Source organism: Clarias gariepinus, chromosome 9 (assembly GCF_024256425.1).
Source record: "Clarias gariepinus isolate MV-2021 ecotype Netherlands chromosome 9, CGAR_prim_01v2, whole genome shotgun sequence".
Taxonomy (NCBI): Eukaryota; Metazoa; Chordata; class Actinopteri; order Siluriformes; family Clariidae; genus Clarias; species Clarias gariepinus.
In genome coordinates this window covers 17173507-17194317 of record NC_071108.1, presented here as the reverse complement: position 1 = coordinate 17194317, position 20811 = coordinate 17173507, and the positions used below count along the sequence as shown (strand labels likewise).

Genomic DNA, 20811 nt, shown 5'->3' with positions numbered 1-20811 from the left:
GAGGGGAGCAGATTTTTCTCAAGAATTTTATGGTATTTTGCCCCATCCATTTTTCTTTTATTCTGACAAGTGCTGCAGTCCCTGATGCAGTGAAACACCCCATAAAAGGATATTACCACCTCCATGCTTTACTTTTTTCTTCCAAACTTCTCGTACAAGCCACATTTGTGGAGAATTTATGATATTGTGGTCACACGCACACAATGACCACTCTTGGTCATAAATTCCTGCAACTGCTTCAGAGTTGCTGTAGGCCTCTGGGTCCAGCATCCAGTTTGTAATGACGTCCTGATCCAGAGAAGGTCTGTGTTATACCAAATACCTTCCATTACTAAATAGTAAACTGTACTGTGTTTCTAGGCAGTGAAATTGTGATATTCACTAGTGATAGTGATTTTTTTTCTTCAGTTGCACTACCAGAGTCTAAAATTATCCAGCTTTTCATTCTGAGCTCATCAAAATGGCCACAGCTGATCACCGTTGAAAGTAAAATGGTTTTGTGTGCCATTGAGAAGGTGATTTGCTTCACCTGATTTAGTTTATAGGACATTTTTAAAAGGGATGACCCTTTTCCAAATCAGTGATTCTGGGTTGTTGTTTTTTTTTGGTCATATTGGTGTTATATCTTTCACTCGGACGTCAAAAGTTGCACTGAGTAAATACAGCTGGATAAAACTTTAATTCAGGCTGAATAGCAACAAAATGTGATTCTTTTAAAGGGGAATTATTTTTTTCTATAGCCACTGTATATATCTATAAGCTTAAAACTTATGTAAGTAGATATTTATAAGTACTATTTATAAGTAAATAGTATTTATAAGATATTTATAAGTATATAAGTAGTATTTATAAGTATATTTATAAGTAGATATTTTGTGAATATTTAATTGGCAGGAAATATTTAAGATACATCTTTACCAATAAATTAAAATAATTTTCCATAATATGTACAGTATGCTAATTAATAAATGTCTTAATGGTTTTGAAAATTGAAAAGAGCACAGTAAGATCAGTAGGGGCAGGCTACATGGCTGTACAGGTGGCACCCCTACATCTGTTATTGCTCAGAAGCTATTGGATTTTGAATACAGTAATTGCAAACAACGGGGAAAACTAAATGGTGTGGACAGCAGTAGAGAGCAGTAGATGGCGCTCTATAAGCTTTTATAGTTCCAAGGATTTTCTGTATTTTACACAATTAAAAATTTGAACAAAAAACGAAAAAGCTTAGTTTTTTTTTCTAATTGTATTATTTATTACTATTTATAAATTTTTTAAGGAAAATCTAAAATAAATAATTTATAAATGAAGATAAATTATTGAAGATAAAACTGAAAATACAAATACAAATTAATAGGGTTTAGATTACTAGGGTACAAATTAAGAGATGTAACTGGTTTTAAACTTTGCAGAAATTCATATTCTAATTTCCTCACATTGAAATCAGATTTTTAGTGTATCTTTCAAAGGTATCATTCTGGGCTAGATGGCGTTGTAGGTGGCCCCACAAAGTCTTTTGAAAAGAAATATTCAGGAAAGTACAGAGTGTAGTCGGTTTTGGAAAATTGCCTTTGTTCTTGTTCATTAAATCATAAAATGTTGTGCACTTCAGAGACTTTGTTATGCAGTCACCGAGAATGAAATTCTGAATTTGTTAATATGCAAATCTAAATCTTCACCACAACATTTTTTATTCTCATTAGAATTTACTTAATGTTTGTATACATCCATGTGTACACATGCTACAATAAATCACTGTACCTATTGTGTGATTCTCATATCAACATAAAAATAAATAAGTGGTGGCTCAAGACTTTTGCAAAGCAGTGTACTTTACAAACTGTATTAGGATGAATGTTGTACGTGGCTTAAATGTGCCAAATAAAGTTGAAATTAAGGACGCCTTAAATGCTACCCCTTTTCCATTAGGTTCACAGAACCTGCAGCCCAGCATAATTCAAAAGAAGTCAAAGTCATATTTATTTTTCAAGCACATTTAACACAACATAGTTGACCAAAGTGCTGTACAATACTAAAATAGCCGCAGACAAAGAAACAAACTTTAAAAACAGACAATATTAAGAAAATAAAATTAAATACAAAATACAAATACAAATAAAACAATATACAACAATAAAAAATCAAACCTCATTGTATAAAATAAAAAAATAAAACAGTAAAACATTTTTTTTTTTTAAAAAGGGAGAAAAATACCTAATCATTTTGTATTAAAAGTCAAAACGTATAAAAAGGTCTTAGGGTGAGATTTAAAAAAAGGAAGTTGAGGCTGGCCTACAGGGACAGCTCATTCCAAGGTTTAGGGTCTGCTACTAAAAAGATGATCACTCTGAATTTTCAACCTATATTTAGGAACTGTAAGTAAAAGCTGCTCAACAGACCGGAGAAAATGTGCTGGACTATATGGCTTAGAATATGGCTAAGGTCAGAAATATATTCAGGTGCTAAATTATGCAGAGCTTTTTAACAATTTTTTAAACTTGACCCGGAACTGCACAGTGTAAGGACCCCAAGTTAGGAGTTATGTGTTCCCATATTTGTTTCTCGTTAAAATTGTGCAGCAGCATTTTGGACCAATTGCAACTGTGCAGTCAGGGCCTGGCCAACACCAACATAGAAGACATTACAATAATCAAGCTGACAGAAGCTCAAAGGGCCAAGTCCAAAGAATGAGGCATGGGAATTTCAAAAACAAATAATTAATTAAAAAACACAAACACAACCTCCAAATTTTCAAGGATTTTATCTCCATGTCTGTGTAATTTAAAAAACACAAACAAACCCTCCAAATTTCCAGGGACTTTATCTCCATTTCTGTGTGTACAGAATGCAAAAATTCAAAGGTAAATTCAGGGCCAGGTTAGGAAATCTTGTGGCCTTGGTCACTGTAGTGAAATGATGTCCTGGTGTTTCGTATGATAATGAATCAATAGGTGTTATGTTGGTTACTGAATTATTCACAATGCATGCACATTTTTTGGAAATTTCTGGATTCTGGAGCTTGAAGTTCAAGTTTATATTTGTTTTAATTTAGTGTGTCTCTTTGTCTCTGTGTCTCCCAGCAGGATTAGCCTCTAGGAGAATTAGCCTTGTGTGTTTACTCTCATGTGTGAGTAACCTCCTTTGCATGTGTAGTTCTTAGTCTGTATAAATACTAACTAGTGCACTACTAACCTGCTTAGATCTTAGTCTATTTAGTCTTTGAGTCTGTCTAGTCTCCTCGTCTGTTTAGATCATAGTCTGTTTACTGTAGGTACTAACCTGTTTAGCCACTAACCTTTAGAGTTCTTAGTCTGTTTCATACCTAGTCTGCTGTGTACCTAGTCTGTTCGCCCCTTGGGTCTCTGGCTACTAGCCTGTTTCGCAATTAGTCTGCTTGGTGGTGAGTATGGAGGGAATTATAATGTTAAATGCTGAACTATAGTCCGCAAAGAGCATTTTAACATAATTCCCCCTCCTAGTTTCCAGGTAAGTGAGTGATGTGTGAGGGAGGTGTGAAATGGCATCATCTGTTGAATGGTTCAGGCGATAAGCAAACTATAGTGGATCTGGTGTGTTGGGTAGCGAATCTAGTGTTCGCAATAAGTGCTTGAAACAAGTGCTTTTAACAAGTGCCAGATACTTTACAAATTGTGCCACCATATCTCTGCACCTTTTATAAATTATTTGCCTAAGCTGCCAAAAAAGACTGGAAAAACAAGACTGGTAATTCAGATTAATTTTCCTCAGGCTAGTTTCCAAAGGCTAGTTGTTTGACAGATAAAGAAAATTATCTCTTGTTTCTTGCTTGTGTACGACCCATTAAATTTTCTTCCATTAAACAGTCATACCTTTTTTCCTTCCTTTCTTTATATCCCTTATTTTTACCCCTACTGAGGTCAGAATTTGACATAGACTAATTATAAAAATTTATGTCATGGCTTTTCTTTGAACTGCTTTTTTTCTGGGGTAGAGTGATTGTAAACTACACATCATTTTAAAAAAAAGAACACCACAATAATATTTGGTTGGATAACATGTTTTACCATCAGCAGTTGTTTTCGGTAGCCATCAACAAGCTTCTGGCAAAATTCTGGTTTGGCCACACTTCTAGGCACAATTGGTAGTATTGGTTGGTTGGTGTTTCAGCATTTTAATTTAAAAAGTGTTATTAATTATAATTTAATGTAATGTTTACAGTTTACACTTTGTTTTTACAAAGCTGAGTTATATGGGGCGGCCTAAGGTTTAAGGTTCTCTCTCATAAAGTGTTTACTTTGTTAATGCAGTATTTCTATATTCTCAGTTTGTATAAAAATATCAGCTGTCCCTTCAATATAGAATCAGATACAGTAGTGTACTCGTAATAAATAGATATTTTATTATTATTAAATCAAGTATCCCTAATTTAAAGTATAAAATGTATTGTCTTCAGGTTTTATTGCTCATTTGTTAGTCAGATGTATTTCTATGATTCTAGCTCTTGCTGAACTCCCTATTGTTTAGGCCTGCCTTTTGTGTCCAGATAAGTTAAATAGTATGTTATGACTAGTCCGAGTGGGAAAAAATTCCTAATACAGTGGACACATTAGATACATTTGCTTATGTGAATAATTATGTATAAGCAATTCAAAAAATATCCAAACCCACAAAAAAAGGATATTTGAAAAAATATTTTTTTTATAAATAGCAATAAACAATTTAAGAAATAAATAATAAAAAACTACATTTAATGAAATTAAGCAGAGCAGAAAATACAAACACTTAATTTATATACACATAGAAAGCCATTAAACAATAATACAGAAATACATTTAGTTTAGTGAAATTAGTTAATTAATGCATTGACAAAGTAAGTGTTGCAGATTTTCATATTTGCAAACACGGTACTTTTGCTAAATGAACACCATTTAAGCAAGTGTTTATAGCATTTTATGAAAAATCATCTTCAATAATGTTTGAGCTCTCACTCAAACTTCACAAGTGGTCAGATGTTGCTGTCATTCCAGATTTGTCTCTTGTAGTCATGGAATAGTTTTTTTTTTTTTTTTTAATTCCTAAAACCTGGTAGAAGCCAATTTATAATGTATCACAAATCCATCCTTATTAAAAAAAAGGAAAGAAAAGCTATATGTAGTAATGACTTTAAACACTTTCATTATGTATACTTAATCAAAGTGTGTTTCTAAGCTTTTACTAGTATTAATTAGCATGCATGGATGATGGAATATTTTGGTATCAGGAAAATATAAAGAAAGGTTTTAACCATTCTGATACAGTTCTGATAAAGTTGTTGCCTACATTTTTCTGTGAGTGCCAATTCTCTCTCTTCATAGTACAGTTATAGGACTTAAGTCTAGTTAACACCTTTTGCAAATCTGCTACAATTTTTCTATTGGATTTGGGTCAGGTCTTTATGAAGACTACTCCATTTCCTTGTTCTTTCCAAGCCAATTTGCCACAACTTTAGAAGTAAGTTTGGGGTCATTGTCAATCTGGAAAACCTATTTGCAACCAAGCTTTAACTTCCTGGCTGATGTCTTGAGATGCTGCTTCATATACAGTATATTTATATAATCTTTTTTTTCTGAATGCTGCCATCTGTTTTGTGACGTGCACCATTCACAACATGATGCTGCCACTCTTGTGCTTCACAGTTAGAAGGGTGTTCTTCGGCTTGCACGCCTCTCCCTTTTTCCTTTAGACAACAATTACATTTTTGTTTCATGAGACCAGAGGACATTTTTACAGAAAGAATGATCTTTGTCCCCATGTGCAGATGCAAATGTCAGATGTCAGATGTTATAACCAACTGGAATTCTAATTTAGTTAAGTACTCTGTAAGTAAAATAATTTGTAACCAATTGTTGAAAAAATTATTTGTGTGATGCAAGTAAATGCCCTGACCGACGTTTGCAAATTTATAGTTTGTTAAGGTGAAATCTGTGGAGTGGATAAAAATCAACTCAAGTGTATGTAAACTTCTGACATTAACTGTAGCTACTGTACGAACTCTTTTATTATGATAATCTTTTGTATTGTTTGCTGATTCATCGACCCTTGCCTGTTTTCATTTGAATACCCATGTTTGTCTTGACTGCCTAGTTTAGTGTTACAAATACAATTTTTTATAGAGTTGTTGAGATTGATTTTCTTAGTTTCCTGTAGTTGCGTCCACCCATCAACAATTCCTGGCACATTAATGTTGAGATGTTTCAGTTGAGAAAGTAAAGCTGACATCATGGTGTGTTGATTTTTTGGGTAATACTGTGTTTATGTATCTTGTCATGATGATGCTATGTTTTGATTTTCTGCTATGATTCTGAAAAGCCTGAGTAGGTAGGTCAAAACCAGGAAGAAAACCAGACAATGGATTTTCTTAAAATAAACTCCAAGATTACAGTCTTTACAGTCCATGGTTCTAATCTTTTTAATTAACAATGTGATTAATGATTACACTCCTCAATAAAATATCATATTGTTGAATGGTTGTAAAAATTTGGGACTTTGTTTTGTTTAAAAATTGACCAAAATAGAAAAATGTCTTGCGTGCGTGAGTGTGATGTGCTCTCTGAGTTTCCTGGCAGATCTAGCATCGAGCTAGGAGTGGGCATCAGCCTCACCTGTGGCTAGCATCCACAAGCCAATGGTCAGGTGGAACAAGCCAACTAGAAAATTTAAAGGTTTATATGCACCATCTGTGCAAATAAACATGAAGATTGGGCACTTCCTGCCATGGGCTGAATATGCACAGGGCTCGTTGTGGCACTCAGTCCAGCACGCTGCCTTCCAGTGCATCCTCCATTACCAGCTTCCCTTATTTCCATAAATAAGTGGTTCAAACAGAATTAACATAGTGGTGCATGGTGCACAAAAGCAAAAGGCTTTCTTTTAAAGTTGCTTCTGTGGAATATGGATTTTTTTTTTGTGACAGTTCATTATACATTCAGAGATGCATAAAGGTGCTAAAGCAATACAACAGTTAAAAACAAGTAGTAATAAAATATTAAAGAAACACATAACCATATAAGTGTTGATAGAATGTAAAATCATTCCATCAACATGGAATGATGTAAAATCTTGATATCTAGTACATATTAATATAAGCCCTGAAGCATTTTCCACAAGCTGCAACTTGTTTGTTGTAGTTGGAGAAAATCCTGTGAGAACTGTCAAGAAAAAAAAAAGATTCATTTCTTGTCATTTTGTAAATGGAGATAGGTTGTTACTTGTGCATTATATACTTTAAATCTCTTTAGTGGACACAAAATAAAATAAAGTGGCAATACTTTTAAAATTTGTTGCAATGGAGAAGATGGCAGGGAGAATAGGCATGATGGAGTCTACTGTAGCACGAAGCAATAAAGTATCCAATCCATCAATAAACATGCAAGGACAGGATAAAAGAAAGAAAGATAGCAATATAATGGTACAATATAAGTTAATTATGTTTATTACTATTATTATATAATTATCATCTCCACCCAATAACTTTCTAAATGTAATTTCTAAATAGAAAGGAACCTACCTGAAACAGTTCTCCTAGAAGAACATCCAAAGAACGTTTAATGGTTCTGAATTTGATCATTGTATATATTTTGTCTAGTTCTAAATTTTATTTTGTCTAAGTTGTTAAATAGAAGACTATTATATCACCAGATTGCCCATTAGCTCATTACATAATATCACAGACCTAAAAAAAAGAGATGTATAGCTTACTGAAGAAGCAATACTGTAAGTTGCCTGTGCACTGATAGAAAGGTGGAAATTACGACAAAGGCAAGGCCTCTATGGCCTATTAAGTTAATGCTAGTTAATGCACCATGAGTCTTATCAATTCATTTAAGACATCACAATGATGTTTAGTGAAAAGGTATAGTAAGTTGACAAAATATTGTCAAAAAACTGCTATGTGAATTTTTATAACCAGCCAATACCAGTGTATAATACAGGCCTGGTCCTCAGGACCTTTAGCCCGCCTATTATACCTGCACTACTTACTGCTGACTTCCTGGATCAGGTGGGTTTATTCCATTCAAGACTGGAAGATACCAATTCACTTCGCCTTCCCTTACTCCATCCTAATCTCAGATAGTATCTTTCAACCATTAACAGTTAAATAATAATTAAATATTTCTAAGCATTTATTTAAAAAAAAGTTTTATTTTACCTAAAACATCTAATTGTTGGCATCATATGAATTTTCATAGAATGCTAATAAGTCAAGTGTCCGGTCAAGATTTGTCTGGCATTCTAGTTCATTTATATTTGCTTATTATCTCATTTATTCTATAATTAGTCATTTCCCATACCACTTATTCTGTTTATGACCATGGGAGAATGTCTGGGAAACTTGAGGCACAAAGCAGGGTACTCCTTGGATAAAACACTGACCCATTAAGGGGCCAGGCACGCACCTGGCACGCACCTAACTTTTGCTTAATCCTAAACCTCACATGCTATAAACATAACGCTGAATAAACACAATAACCATGCATTCTTTAGGAATTCCAATCCAGTGTTGTGAAAAAAAGGTAAGTTGTTGGTACAAAATTATCTTACAGGGCCCTGAAAAATGTTCACATGTGCCCACATGATGAATTCCTAACAAGGACAAAAAAAAAAACAAGGTCATGCATATAAATAAAATGATTGAGAATAACAAAAATATTCTGATTACTGAACTTTACATGTCCTTTGATTACACTTGCATAGGGCAAGAAACATGATAGCATTGCTTTTTTAATCATGTTTTCTAATCTTTTTCTGTAAACAATCTTTGTATGCGAATATCACATTTCACTTTGTCCTTACACGATAACATCATGTTTAGGAGCACAGCCAGATTACCAGCACAAATTCCCAAAAGCAAATATAACTGGGAATGTGAAACCTGTTGGGCCTGATTGGGTGAATCTGCCATCAGTCAGTGGGAGGTTGAGTGAACTGGAGGATTGTGTTTGAAAGGCCAACCGAGGAGAAGAGCAGTGCAAAAGGGACCAGGCGTGCTGTCAGGATACACTCAGCTCCTGTCCTCATTCTGAAATGGCACTAATTGAGTTCATCTTTGTCTTGAGTGGTGCCTGCATTGTCCTTGCTTGGCTAGGCCGCGTGTTTACGATGCTTGCTCCGAAGGTCTTTTGGCCGATTCCTGGGAATTTCTTTACGTCAATGGGAAAATGGGCAGGTGAGAAATTTTTTATTAGTAAAATCAGTGCACGAATATTTGATATGTTTATACACTTATATATTGATGTTTTCTTGTTAGCTTAAAAAATTGATCTTCAATGTTTTGATTGCACCAGCCATATTTCTGTAGAATTCCTGAAGCCATGATAGAGAAACCGAAGAGGGTTCGATAAAATTGCTTGAGAATTTTGGGATATCTTAAGATGTGCTACTGTCTGCGTCTTACACTAATTACAGTCTAGTGCTTGAATGACTCACAATGTGATACATAAAAGAAACCAACAATTTGGTCAGGCACATTACATGCCCGGTGACTCACTGTTCTGTGTTTAGGGACTCATCACCACTCCTCCTCATACCGCCTTCTGGCTACAGTTATGTAAAACAATTTAAAATAAGTTACTGACGGACACATACAGTAATAAGTTCCAGAATTACAATTACATGATTTCCGAAAGAGAAACCCTCCATCGATGTGGAATTCCACATTGAAAATGCAAAACCTGTTGCCAAGCTTTTTCTCTCTGCCATTCTTGATGCACAAGAGGCAACATAACAAGGCAATTAGAACGCTATGTTCCAGGGTGCATTACTGCACCATTTCCTTCCCGCTTGTGTTTGACAAGTTCAATTTGGCATGTGTGAATGAATGGTCATTAACAAACTGCCTGAACATGTAGTGTGTGTGTGTTGTGTGTGTGTGTGTGTGTGTGTATGTGTGTGTGTGTGTGTGTGTGTCTGTGTGTGTGTGTTTCTATGCATTTTGTACACAATTTTGGTTTTCACCTTTTTCCCATTTGACTGAATTAAAGTACATTAATGTAAACTTTACATTAAAGTAAGAGAACCTCATTAAAAAAAAGCATTAATGATTGTCGGCTTGAACAAACAATCAGGGCGTACTTTTGGAGAACACACTAAACAGCTTCTGGCTGCAGCGCTCACTGATCTTTTATCAAGCATCTGGGCACACACTGTCTTTTCAAGTACATACTGTTAAAACAAACATGCACACACACACACACACGCACATACACATACACAGAGTTTATTCTGCTCTGCCTTTAAGTGTCAGTGTGATGAAATCCTGACCGACAAATGCTTTTTATCTTCTAAATACATAAAAAATGTAGATGCTTTGATTTGTATGCTGGCTACGTGCCAAATCATCAAGCAATGTAAACATAATCTAATAAATATAACATGAAACAAGCCGTTCATTTGTTTCTGTTGGTACCACAATGTTTTCATACAGAATATAATGGAACTTACATATCTCCTTCGTCCAAAGCAATTTGCAGTGGAATTATGGTGTAACCAGTGGCTCTTGGATTGATACCGTGTGCTAATGATTGAAATGCTGTAAGATCAAATTTGAGGTAGCTTCCACAGCTGTTTTCTCTAAAGCTGCTCATTTGCATCCTATTTTCACTTTATGTATGCATTAACAAATAAAAACACATATTTGAAAACAAATTATATGGTGGTACAGTGGCTTAAAGGTCAGCACTTTCCCTTAACACCTCCAGGGTTGGGAGTCAGAATCACTCTTCTGCCATATACTGTAGGCTGATTGCTTGTTCCAAATTGCCCTTTAGGTTATGAGATGTGTGAGTGTGTACGCCTGTGCACCCAGGATGTATGCTACATTGTACCTTGTGTTTTTCTGGGTTATACTTCAGGGGTCTGTGACCCTAACACTGGATAAGGTATACTGTAGACCATGGATGGATGAATATAAGATTTTGAATATTAATATTTTTTGTAGTTAGGTTACCACTTGACAACACAACATGAGCATGCAATGATGAAGCACCGTAAAAGGAATATTGAGTGTATACATATGTAATGTTTCTATTATTTGGTTTTATATTGTCATGTAACAAATGCGAAATGCTTACATGACCGCCTGTGACCTTAAAAATAAAAAAATTATTAATAGGAAATAAATATGAAATAAAATAAGAAATGAAATATAAAAAATGCATTTAGCTAAGAAATGAAAAATATTACTATAGAAGATAAGATAAAAATATAAGAAAACCTAGCTGTACTAATATGGAGAAAGAGATGATTTCTTGTATATAAAAAAAATATAGTAACTTCAGTATGGAGATGAAGTGGAGTTTAAAAAGAAATGTCCGGGGATATGTGCAAATATGCATGAAAGTGTCTTATTAAAAGTCTCTTATGTGCAACGAGCAAAAAAATTTAAGAGAAATATGTAAATGTGCATGACTATTTACTATTGCGGTATTAATAATATATAATTTCTGTTGCAGTCATCACTGGAGGGTCAGATGGAATAGGAAAAGCTTATGCAGAAGAGGTATCTCAACCACTCTAAATTGTCCAGTACACTTTGTTTACATGCTCTAATGCACATACTGTATTGAGTTATTACTGTTGCAAATAGTTGTCCTACTAATATCAGTTATATATTTCTCCCAGTTTGCAAGACTTGGGCTGAATGTGGTGATCATTAGCAGGAGTAAAGAGAAGCTTGACAGAGTTGCGAGAGAACTAGGTAGGGTACATGTGAAGGTTTTTCAAATGTTTAGATCAGGTCTTGCAACCATTAGTAATGCATACATCAAAGTGACATAAACTTTACAATCATAATAATGAAAATCTATAATTTGTCACAAGTCATGAGTGACTCATGAGTGATATTACATAGGATCTTCTATTTGATGATCTTTGTGACAGTATCTGGCCTCAGATTGTCTTCTCTCCTTTTCCCAACAGAGAATAAAATGGACAGAAAGGTCATGGTTATAGTGGCTGACCTTACCAAGAATGATATTGATGGGCACATAAAAAAATATATTCAAGGTTTGGAAGTTGCTGTTTTAGGTATGTTGGCTTCAAACTTTCATGCAATTTCCACTTGTACAGCTTGATATGTGAAATGCTATCATGAAATACTGGATAGTCTAATCTAATCTAATCTGCCCTGAGCTTTGTTGTGTGCAGTTAACAATGTGGGGATTTTGCCAAGTTATTTACCTTACAAATTCCTTGATACAGTTCATCTGGAAGAGGTGAAGTCAATATTTTATATATTTTTTACTAGAATGTAAATATGATTTATTTTGGTTCCATACATCTTTAGCATTTTTCATAGAATGTATTAGAAAGTATGTGGCATTTAATGTTAAGTCGGCTTTAAAAATATGCATAAAAAATTGTTTCTGGTCAATGTGCACTGGAATGTGTATGGGGGGGGGTGCAAATATGACTAAAGGTGTTTAATTTTACATTTAACTATTATTATTTTCTCTCGTAGAAAATTAATCAAATGATCAACTGTAATGTAAAAGCAATGGTCAAGGTATGATGCCTTAAATTAAGTCAGTTATTTTATAGCTTTATATATTTATAAGTAAAGGCAATTACTTTTTTTCATGTACTGCATATTTATTTTTAAAATGACATTGGAACTGGATTGTTTTTCTATACAGATGTGCCAAATTGTCCTTCCTGGAATGGTGAAAAGGTTAGAGGACTATAAGCAATAACAGGTTCTCCAGAGCTATATCTACTGTATGGTTCTGCTCTATTATTGAGAGCTTCATTGTATCTGTGTTTCCACAGAGGACAGGGCATCATCCTAAACATTTCATCTGGCATTTCTAAAACTCCCTGGCCTATGTATACTTTATATTCATCTACAAAGGTCAGTCTAAATATAGCACCTATGATAAATGTAAATGAATTGTGTTCATATGGCATTTATAACAGTTTTCAAATAGTAGTAATCTATATCTTAGGATACACACTGCTTGCCCAAAAGCACAAGTCCCACACTATTATTAGTGAAGCCCACCTTTGGTTATGTCACATTGTGGTGGACAATTCAGGTATAAAAATCATTTATCATACTCCCAGAATCGCCCTAAAATCTAAATGTAATGCTATTAAGGAAGAAAAACTCAATAGATGTGACATCCTGGTCATTCAAGTCATCAGCTGACTTCATTTTATTGCCATGTACCATTGGTGCATCGCAGTTTTAATGGGTGCATTTCCGTTTTGCATTTTGCATGTGGGAATCTCCTTACTGTTGATTTTATTATGTGTTCAGTGCCAAGTGTTTAAGTAACCTCTAAACTTGGTTGAGATTTTTTTCTTCTGACAATTCTTATCGTCATCCCAGTCATTTTAAAGTTTTTTTCTTAATGCAAAACAAAAATGTGACCCTTCTGAAATGTTTTTGGGCCAGGAAGTGTATTTCCCTATTAATAAGCCCAATTCCTTAGTGGTAAGCGCTGTCACCTTGCACCTCCAGGTCGTGGGTTTGATTCCCGGGTCGTGTCTGTGTGCATGGAGTAAATGTTGACCAAAGGTCCTACCACAGTCATACAAAATAGGAATAAATACAATGATCACCATTGGCCTTTACAGTCCCTAGTTGGACTGCAGAGGTTTCTAGATGGAAGCCCATTTTACACAGCAGTTTAGTACAATTATGGATTTATGGATTTGGATGTTTTTTATATTGGCCAGATGTTTTCATTAACTCTATTTAAGAAAACATTTTATCCCGAGCATTGTCTTGAAACCACAGAATTGTTAACATATTAATGTTGATTTGGGTCTGACTAGGCATAACAGACAACTCTGAATTAAGATAATACAATGTTGTTCTGAAGTTTCACGTTTGTAAAAATGCAAATTCCAGTTAATGCAATCAAGTGATGGTTATCTCACCACAGGAAGCTGAGTTTCCTTAAAAATCCTGGATAAATTCAATTATGGCTTCATCCTCCTTAGGTGTTTGTGGAAATATTCTCACGAGGTCTTCAAGCTGAATACAAATCCAATGGAATTCTTATTCAGGTAGATTTTAACTTTAGTGATTCTCACAGTACATTGCCTCACTAATGACTACGGTGTCAGGACAACTATAAATACTGTCGAGGACAAAAGCCATTTTGTTTTATATTCTTTTGGGCAATATGTAATATTATATAATTCTGTAAAAAAAAAAAAAAGAAGTATTTTTTTCCTATTTTCTTATTTGCATTATCGTCACACTTAAATGACTCTGATTAAACAAGTTTCAATATTACATAAAGATGATCTGAATTATCTGCATTGAAAAAATGCTGTTTTTAAATGAGGATTTCATTTTTTCCAGAACAGCTGACCTTGTCTTAAAATAACAAATGACTGTTGTTGTTGTTGTTGTTGTTGTTACTTAATCACCTAATTGCATATATGTCTTTCATAGTTTAAAAAAAATCCAGTATTGTTTTATAACTAAGAAAGTAAATCTGAAGTTATGCCCAAACTTTTGACTGGAACATGTACATTATGGTGTGTATATAGTGTGTACTGATCATGGACCTGGCTTTTTCCAGAGCGTGTGTCCTTTTGGGGTCTCAACTGCAATGATAGGCTTTCAGAAACCAAGTATAATTACATTAACCCCTGAGGAATTTGTGAGAAGCTCCCTGAGGTACCTGAAAGCTGGAGAGCAAACATATGGCAGTGTCAGACATACAGTTATGGTAATAAAAAAATAAACATTTGTCTATACGTGATCAAAAATATGCATCAGAAAGAAAGCCAAGGTTTTAAGGGCCCAGTTATGGCTTTATTAAACTCTTTACAGTCAGCACCTCTTAAATCATACCTAATCTACTCAGGGTGCAGTGGATCATAACCCTCATGGTTTAGATCAGATCACAGATTTTTTGTCAAAGATTCTATCTTTTTTTTTATCAACAAACAAGGGAGATAAATATGATTTTATTTAAGACTTACAGGAAATTTAAAGCAAGGAACATTTGCCTATGGTTGTAAATGCAAACAACATCGATGATGTCCAGTGTTTTAATAAAATCACAAAATATTCAATCATAAAATCTTAAATACTTAAGTCATATGGACATTGGCTGTTCTTTCTTTGAACAACTGTGAATGAAAATATGGCACATCTTTTAAGGAAAGAAACAAGAAGTCAATCAAATTGGCACAGTGTGACAAACAAATGTCACAAAACTGGTTAATTAGGGACTTAATGTGGATTACAGCCAATCTGAGTTTACCTTTTTCCATGTCTTGTTGGTAGAAAAAAATGTGTCTTAGGCGGTTAATTTAAAAAATAATTGAGCTAATATATAACAGAACCTTAGTATCAGTTCTAGTACTGATATTATTTATTATTGTTTAATCCAAGTGGGCCATCTTTGATTTAAAAAATTGTCAATTTGTCAGCGCAAGCGAGCAAAAATACATTTGACAAACTTTAAACTATATAATACTAAACTGTAATATAAAGCAAACAATATTTTAAAAACTCTGCAGTTTAACAGTGAAGAGTGATCTGAATGTCTTACTGATCAATAACAGTCCATTTCGAGACTCGTATCTACTAGACATGACAAGCCATGCCAACCTGGCACCATGTCTTATCTTTTTCTTGACATGTTTTCTTTTTCCTGCAGGGCTGGATCATACAGGCAATCCCTGCCTGGGCCTTGAGAAAAGAAGCATTTCACCAAAGCTTTCAAGAGTATGTAAAAAAGCAAATGGGTGGCTGAGTGCTGTCTTTGTAATCAAGCATTTTGCTTGTGCATCTTATTTCTTGATGCCACTAGTAATTGTTGTTTGTATGCCACCATCTAAAACCATTCCTTGGGAAAATAAAAGACGTCTAAGTCGTACTAAAAGCCTTATCAGCAAACTAAGATAGCAGAATGTACTGTATACGACTGTACTTCCTATGTAACAAGGCATGAGATGAGGGTCAGGGACAGTCTGCACCTACTGCTCTCAAGATAAAGGAGAAAAGCACTCAAATTATACAACAGATTATTTTTTTGTGCTTTAAAGGCAAATTGCATTTAACTGAATTACTGTTCACGTTATCAGACACATTCATCAAGTACACACACACACACACACACACACACACATCCAAAAACAGAGTAGAATGGAAACTTTTCAAATGTATGGCTCCATCTAGTGGAAACACCTCATCTTAAATACACATTTTTATATAGAAAAAATACAGTATATGCCATTATATGCATAAATAAAATATAACACCTGGTGTTGGCATTAACATTATGTCTGACTGTTGCATGTGTGTGATGCCCTGCAGTTTAGGTCATTCAGGGTCACTTCTCATTTCAGGCTCTGTGTTCAACCCTGACCGCGATAAACCAGGTACTAAAGAGGAATAATTAATTGATTATTTCAGCATCTAATTGCACATTATTGCAACCTTGTTAATTACAAATAAATCATTCTTCTTATACAGGAGGACTCATATTTGTACACAGTTGGCACCATAATTACAGAATACCTAACTGCTGCTAAGACAGTAACTCTGTGAATACAGACAAAGCTTCTTTTATTAATAATCTATCATCATGGATAAAACTATTTTCTGGCCAGCCAGACAGTGACCTTGTTATCTGAGCAAGGAAAACGCTGGACAAACAAATCTGATCCATGGAACTTACACCACCAAAAGGATCTGCTCCTGGTATCAAAAACCACAGCACACCCCCCGTGGTTTAGTGGAGCCACACTTATAAGGGCCAGAGCCACCTCAGAAACACAGCGGAATCTAAGACCTAAGTGGTTAATGTCAATGGTTTAAAACTTTTGCCTGAATTATGTACAGCTATTTACATTTATCAGAAATTTAGCATCCCCAGTTTACCTCCGGCATGTTTTGGGAGGTGGGGAGAACCCAAAAGTCACAGACAGAACGGGGTACCCTGGAGATGTGAGGTTGTAATGCTACCAGCTGGCAAACATGCTTTACATCTTCATATGCTATATGGTATTTTGGCCCATTCCTCCATGCAGATCTCCTCTAGAACAGTGATGTTTCGGGGCTGTCGCTGGGCAACTCAGACTTTCAACTCCCTCCAAAGATTTTCTATGGGTTCGAGATCTGGAGACTGGCTAGTCCACTCCTTGAAATGCTTTGTACGAAACCACTCCTTCATTGCCTGGGCGGTGTGTTGGATCATTGTCATGCTGAAAGACCCAGCCATGTTTCATTTTCAATGCCCTTGCTGATGGAAGGAGGTTTTCACTTAAAATCTCACGATACATGGCCCCATTAATTTTTTTATTTACACTCATCAGTTGTCCTGGTCCCTTTGCAGAAAAACAGCGCCAAAGCATGATGTTTCCGCCACCATGCTTCACAGTAGGTATGGTGTTCTTTGGATGCAACTCAGCATTCTTTCTCCTCCAAGCACAAAGTCCAATTTTGGTTTCATCTGACCATATGACATTCTCCCAATCCTCTTCTGGATCATCCAAATGCTCTCTAGCAATCTTCAGATGGGCCTAGACATGTACTGGCTTAAGCAAGGGGACACGTCTGGCACTGCAGAATTTGAGTCCCTGGCGGCTCAGTGTGTTACTGATGGTGCCCATCGACAGGTGGCATGGTGGCTTAGTGATTAGCACTGTTGCTTTGCATCTACAGGGTCCAGAACCACCACTTTTGTCCCAGCTCTCTGCAGGTCATTCACTAGGCCCCCCTATGTGGTTCTGTGATTTTTTTCCTCACAGTAGTCAACTGTGGCAGCAATTATTAGAAAATGGAAGACATACAAGACCACTAATAATCCCTTAATCTGGGACTCCACGGAGGAACTCACTTCCTGGGGTCAAAAACATCACAGTGACTTCTGGACACTCTGGTTTCCTCCCACGTTCCAAAGACACTGGGATTGGCGTTTTCAAATTTGCCCATAGTGTGTGATTGTAATTTTTAGTACCTTGGTTTGTGAAAGTGCACTGTTTAAGACAGACAGGGAATCAACTGATTAGATATTGTTGTACTGTATGTAGTCTAAGTATGTATGATTGTGTAAAACCCATCTATAAGGTTATGTGTTCTATGCCCTCATCCACGTCACAAACACACAAACTCGCACACATACTATGGGCAATTTGGGAACGCCAGTTAGCTTAATCTGCAGGTTTTTTGACTGTGGAAGGAAGTCCCTGGAGAAAACACACCAAGCACGGGGAGAACATGCTAAATCCATGCACACAGAACCTGTCTGGGAATCGAACCTGGACCCTGGAGATGCAAAGCGACAGTGATAATCACTAAGCCACCATGCCTACTGTTGAAAATTTGCATCTTTGAGCCACATTCAGTGATATCATCTAGTACCTGTAGAACCCATCAGAATAAAACATTCAGTGATCTTCAACAGGCATAAATCAAAAACTAATTCCAAATTAAGTACATAACATGAAAGGAGTCAAATGTTTATGCACAGCTTGCTTTGAGAACATCTGTCCTGTAGAGGACGCCAATCAGCTGCACTTCTTAAACTACTCAAAATGCTTCACAGCATTAGACTGATTGGGAAGATTTATAAAGCAGGCACTTTACCTTATAAACCTGCTCATTATACAGTGTTTCATTTATTTGAGAAGAGCAATGAAAATGTACTTCCTGTACTTGGTGTGTTTCATCTGGACACTCCGGTTTCCTCCCACAATCCAAAGTGGAATTTGCATTTCCAAATTGCCTGTAGTGTGTGTGTGTCTGTGTACTTGAGCTCTGTGATAGGTTGGCACTACATCCAGGGTGTACCCCACCTTGCGCCATAAGTTCCCTCAGATAGGCTCCAGGCCCCTGCAACCTTACACAGGATATGCTGTATAGATGACGTATGGATGGTTCGAAATGATACCAGTGTGTGAGTAGAAGGCAGATTACAAATAATAACATTTCTTATTATAATAATATATGAAAACATGTAAAAAAAAATTCATCCTCAAAACACATACAATTACATTATTATAAACATTACAATTAATGAGGTTGCTTATTATAGCCCTAAAAGGTATAAATGTTTTTTGAATTACCTTGCTTGCTTCTGTTTAATGTAATACTGTGGGCAGCAGTTTTCCACAAGTCACGGAGTTAGATCATGAAACATATGAATGCAATGCTTCACATTTTTGTCTCAAAATAAATAAATAAATAAATAAAACAAATATGGTGGTAAAAACGTGTCTTTCCTTTTGCTTAAATCAGACTGCATACAACCTCAGCAGACTTTGCTTGTGTGGCCTGACTTCAAGGCGTGCAAATCTTACACACATAAACTGCAGACAGATGGAGGGAGAACTGATTGTTTACTGATCCTTCAATTTCCCAAACAACTGTTCAAATGACACCAAACTCTGGCAACCTAACACAGAGATTATGCTGTTCTCCTACTGGTAAATATTTATCCTAATAAAAAAAAAAAAGTCATGGTTATTTTTTTTTCCCATGGAAGAAGACATCATATATACAGCCAGGAATCAAATGAGCCTTTTGCTGTTAATTTGCTCCACTATCTGTTTATCTATTGAATTAAAAGTCTCATTTATTAATCATGGAGAAAATCTAAACACAAACTGACTTGCACAAGTTGTAGCAAACACAAAGACTTCTCTTGTGTTGGACGTGCATTTCTTCATTACGGTACACAATTCATTCGTCTTTTATCTCCACATCACGCAAATGCTTTCACATGATTTCTTCACGTTTTTTCGCATTTACTGAAACTTAAATATGATCATGTGATTTTCCCATCAGGGTATGTCTACCATATTTAGTTCTATTCTCGTCTCTATGCTTCTACGTTTTAAGGATATGTTTAATGACATGCATTTACTCCTGATTTACAATCACTCCTGATTACTAGTATCATCTCAGCTCACCTGTGGCTTCATGCCTTCTTCCTATAATGTTCAGTTGCAGGAATTTACACTCATAATACATCTATTACCGTTGGCTCCTTAAGCAGCTCTCGGCTCGGATTGTATTTTGTCTTAAAAGCCTCGGCTGAATGAATAAATGTACCATCTACATAAATAGAGTTCGAGTCTAGAGGAGAGTAAGCAAGCTGTCACAGCATGAGAGTCTAGAAAAAATAAACGTGAGCTTTGCCTTCATTTGGTAATTGTAACCATGCAGCTAAGAACCGAGGATACACGAGTGTAAGCAGTGGGCGAGAGGTTTATTGTCAGGCTTGTGGTAATCATTTAAGGCTAAAATGAGCAGCTGGAAAAGTGATCTCAGCCTGGAGGCCATGGGGTTTTTGGTTGTTGGTTTTTTTTTCTTCACGGGCAGGAGGAGAGTTAACCATGATGCCCTGATCTGAATAGTTTTGTGAGGCAGAAGACTGAATGGGAAGGTTACAGACTGGCACTACATCCCTGGGCCCGAGAGCTCTCCCTAATTACGCTACACCAGTTCCCTCAAGAACCGTGCCTGTAATTTCCTAACAAAAGAAAAGTGGAGATATTTTCCAACTTGTCTTAAAGCATTACAATTGTGAAGCATCAGCACACTCCTCTCCCACACACACAAAATGAGTCATCCATACTTTCATAAAAATTCTATGCTTAAGTTTTTTTTTGTATTTTTTTGTTGTTGATTTAACTGGGAGATTATTTGCGTGACAAGCTCATGATTTTCATGTCAGTGTGCTGGAGTGCAGGATTACTCATGAGCTCCTTTTTTTCCCCCAGCAGTTGTACATTACTTAACCACCTAAACCAAGCACACCCGATTATTATTACTTTTATTAATATTATATTCCCGTATTCACTGAGGAAAATGAAGTCCAC

General features: G+C 35.7%; 1 protein-coding gene across 4 annotated transcripts; it reads left to right on the top strand.

The window, feature by feature from the left end:
- Nucleotides 1–8836: 8836 nt before the first annotated feature.
- hsd17b3 (hydroxysteroid (17-beta) dehydrogenase 3) lies at nucleotides 8837–16649 on the top strand. Of its 4 annotated transcripts, none has more exons than XM_053504333.1 (11): nucleotides 8837–9184; nucleotides 11469–11515; nucleotides 11638–11713; nucleotides 11935–12042; nucleotides 12217–12230; nucleotides 12476–12520; nucleotides 12651–12685; nucleotides 12784–12865; nucleotides 13963–14028; nucleotides 14553–14702; nucleotides 15642–16646. In XM_053504333.1, the coding sequence occupies exons 1-11, from the start codon at nucleotides 9043–9045 to the stop codon at nucleotides 15735–15737; spliced, it is 861 nt and encodes a 286-aa protein (XP_053360308.1). In that variant the 5' UTR covers nucleotides 8837–9042; the 3' UTR covers nucleotides 15738–16646. The 4 variants fall into 4 exon arrangements, with proteins under 4 accessions (XP_053360308.1, XP_053360306.1, XP_053360307.1 ...); XM_053504331.1 differs by having other exon boundaries at nucleotides 12148–12230; XM_053504332.1 differs by having other exon boundaries at nucleotides 12163–12230; nucleotides 15642–16645.
- Nucleotides 16650–20811: the final 4162 nt, after the last annotated feature.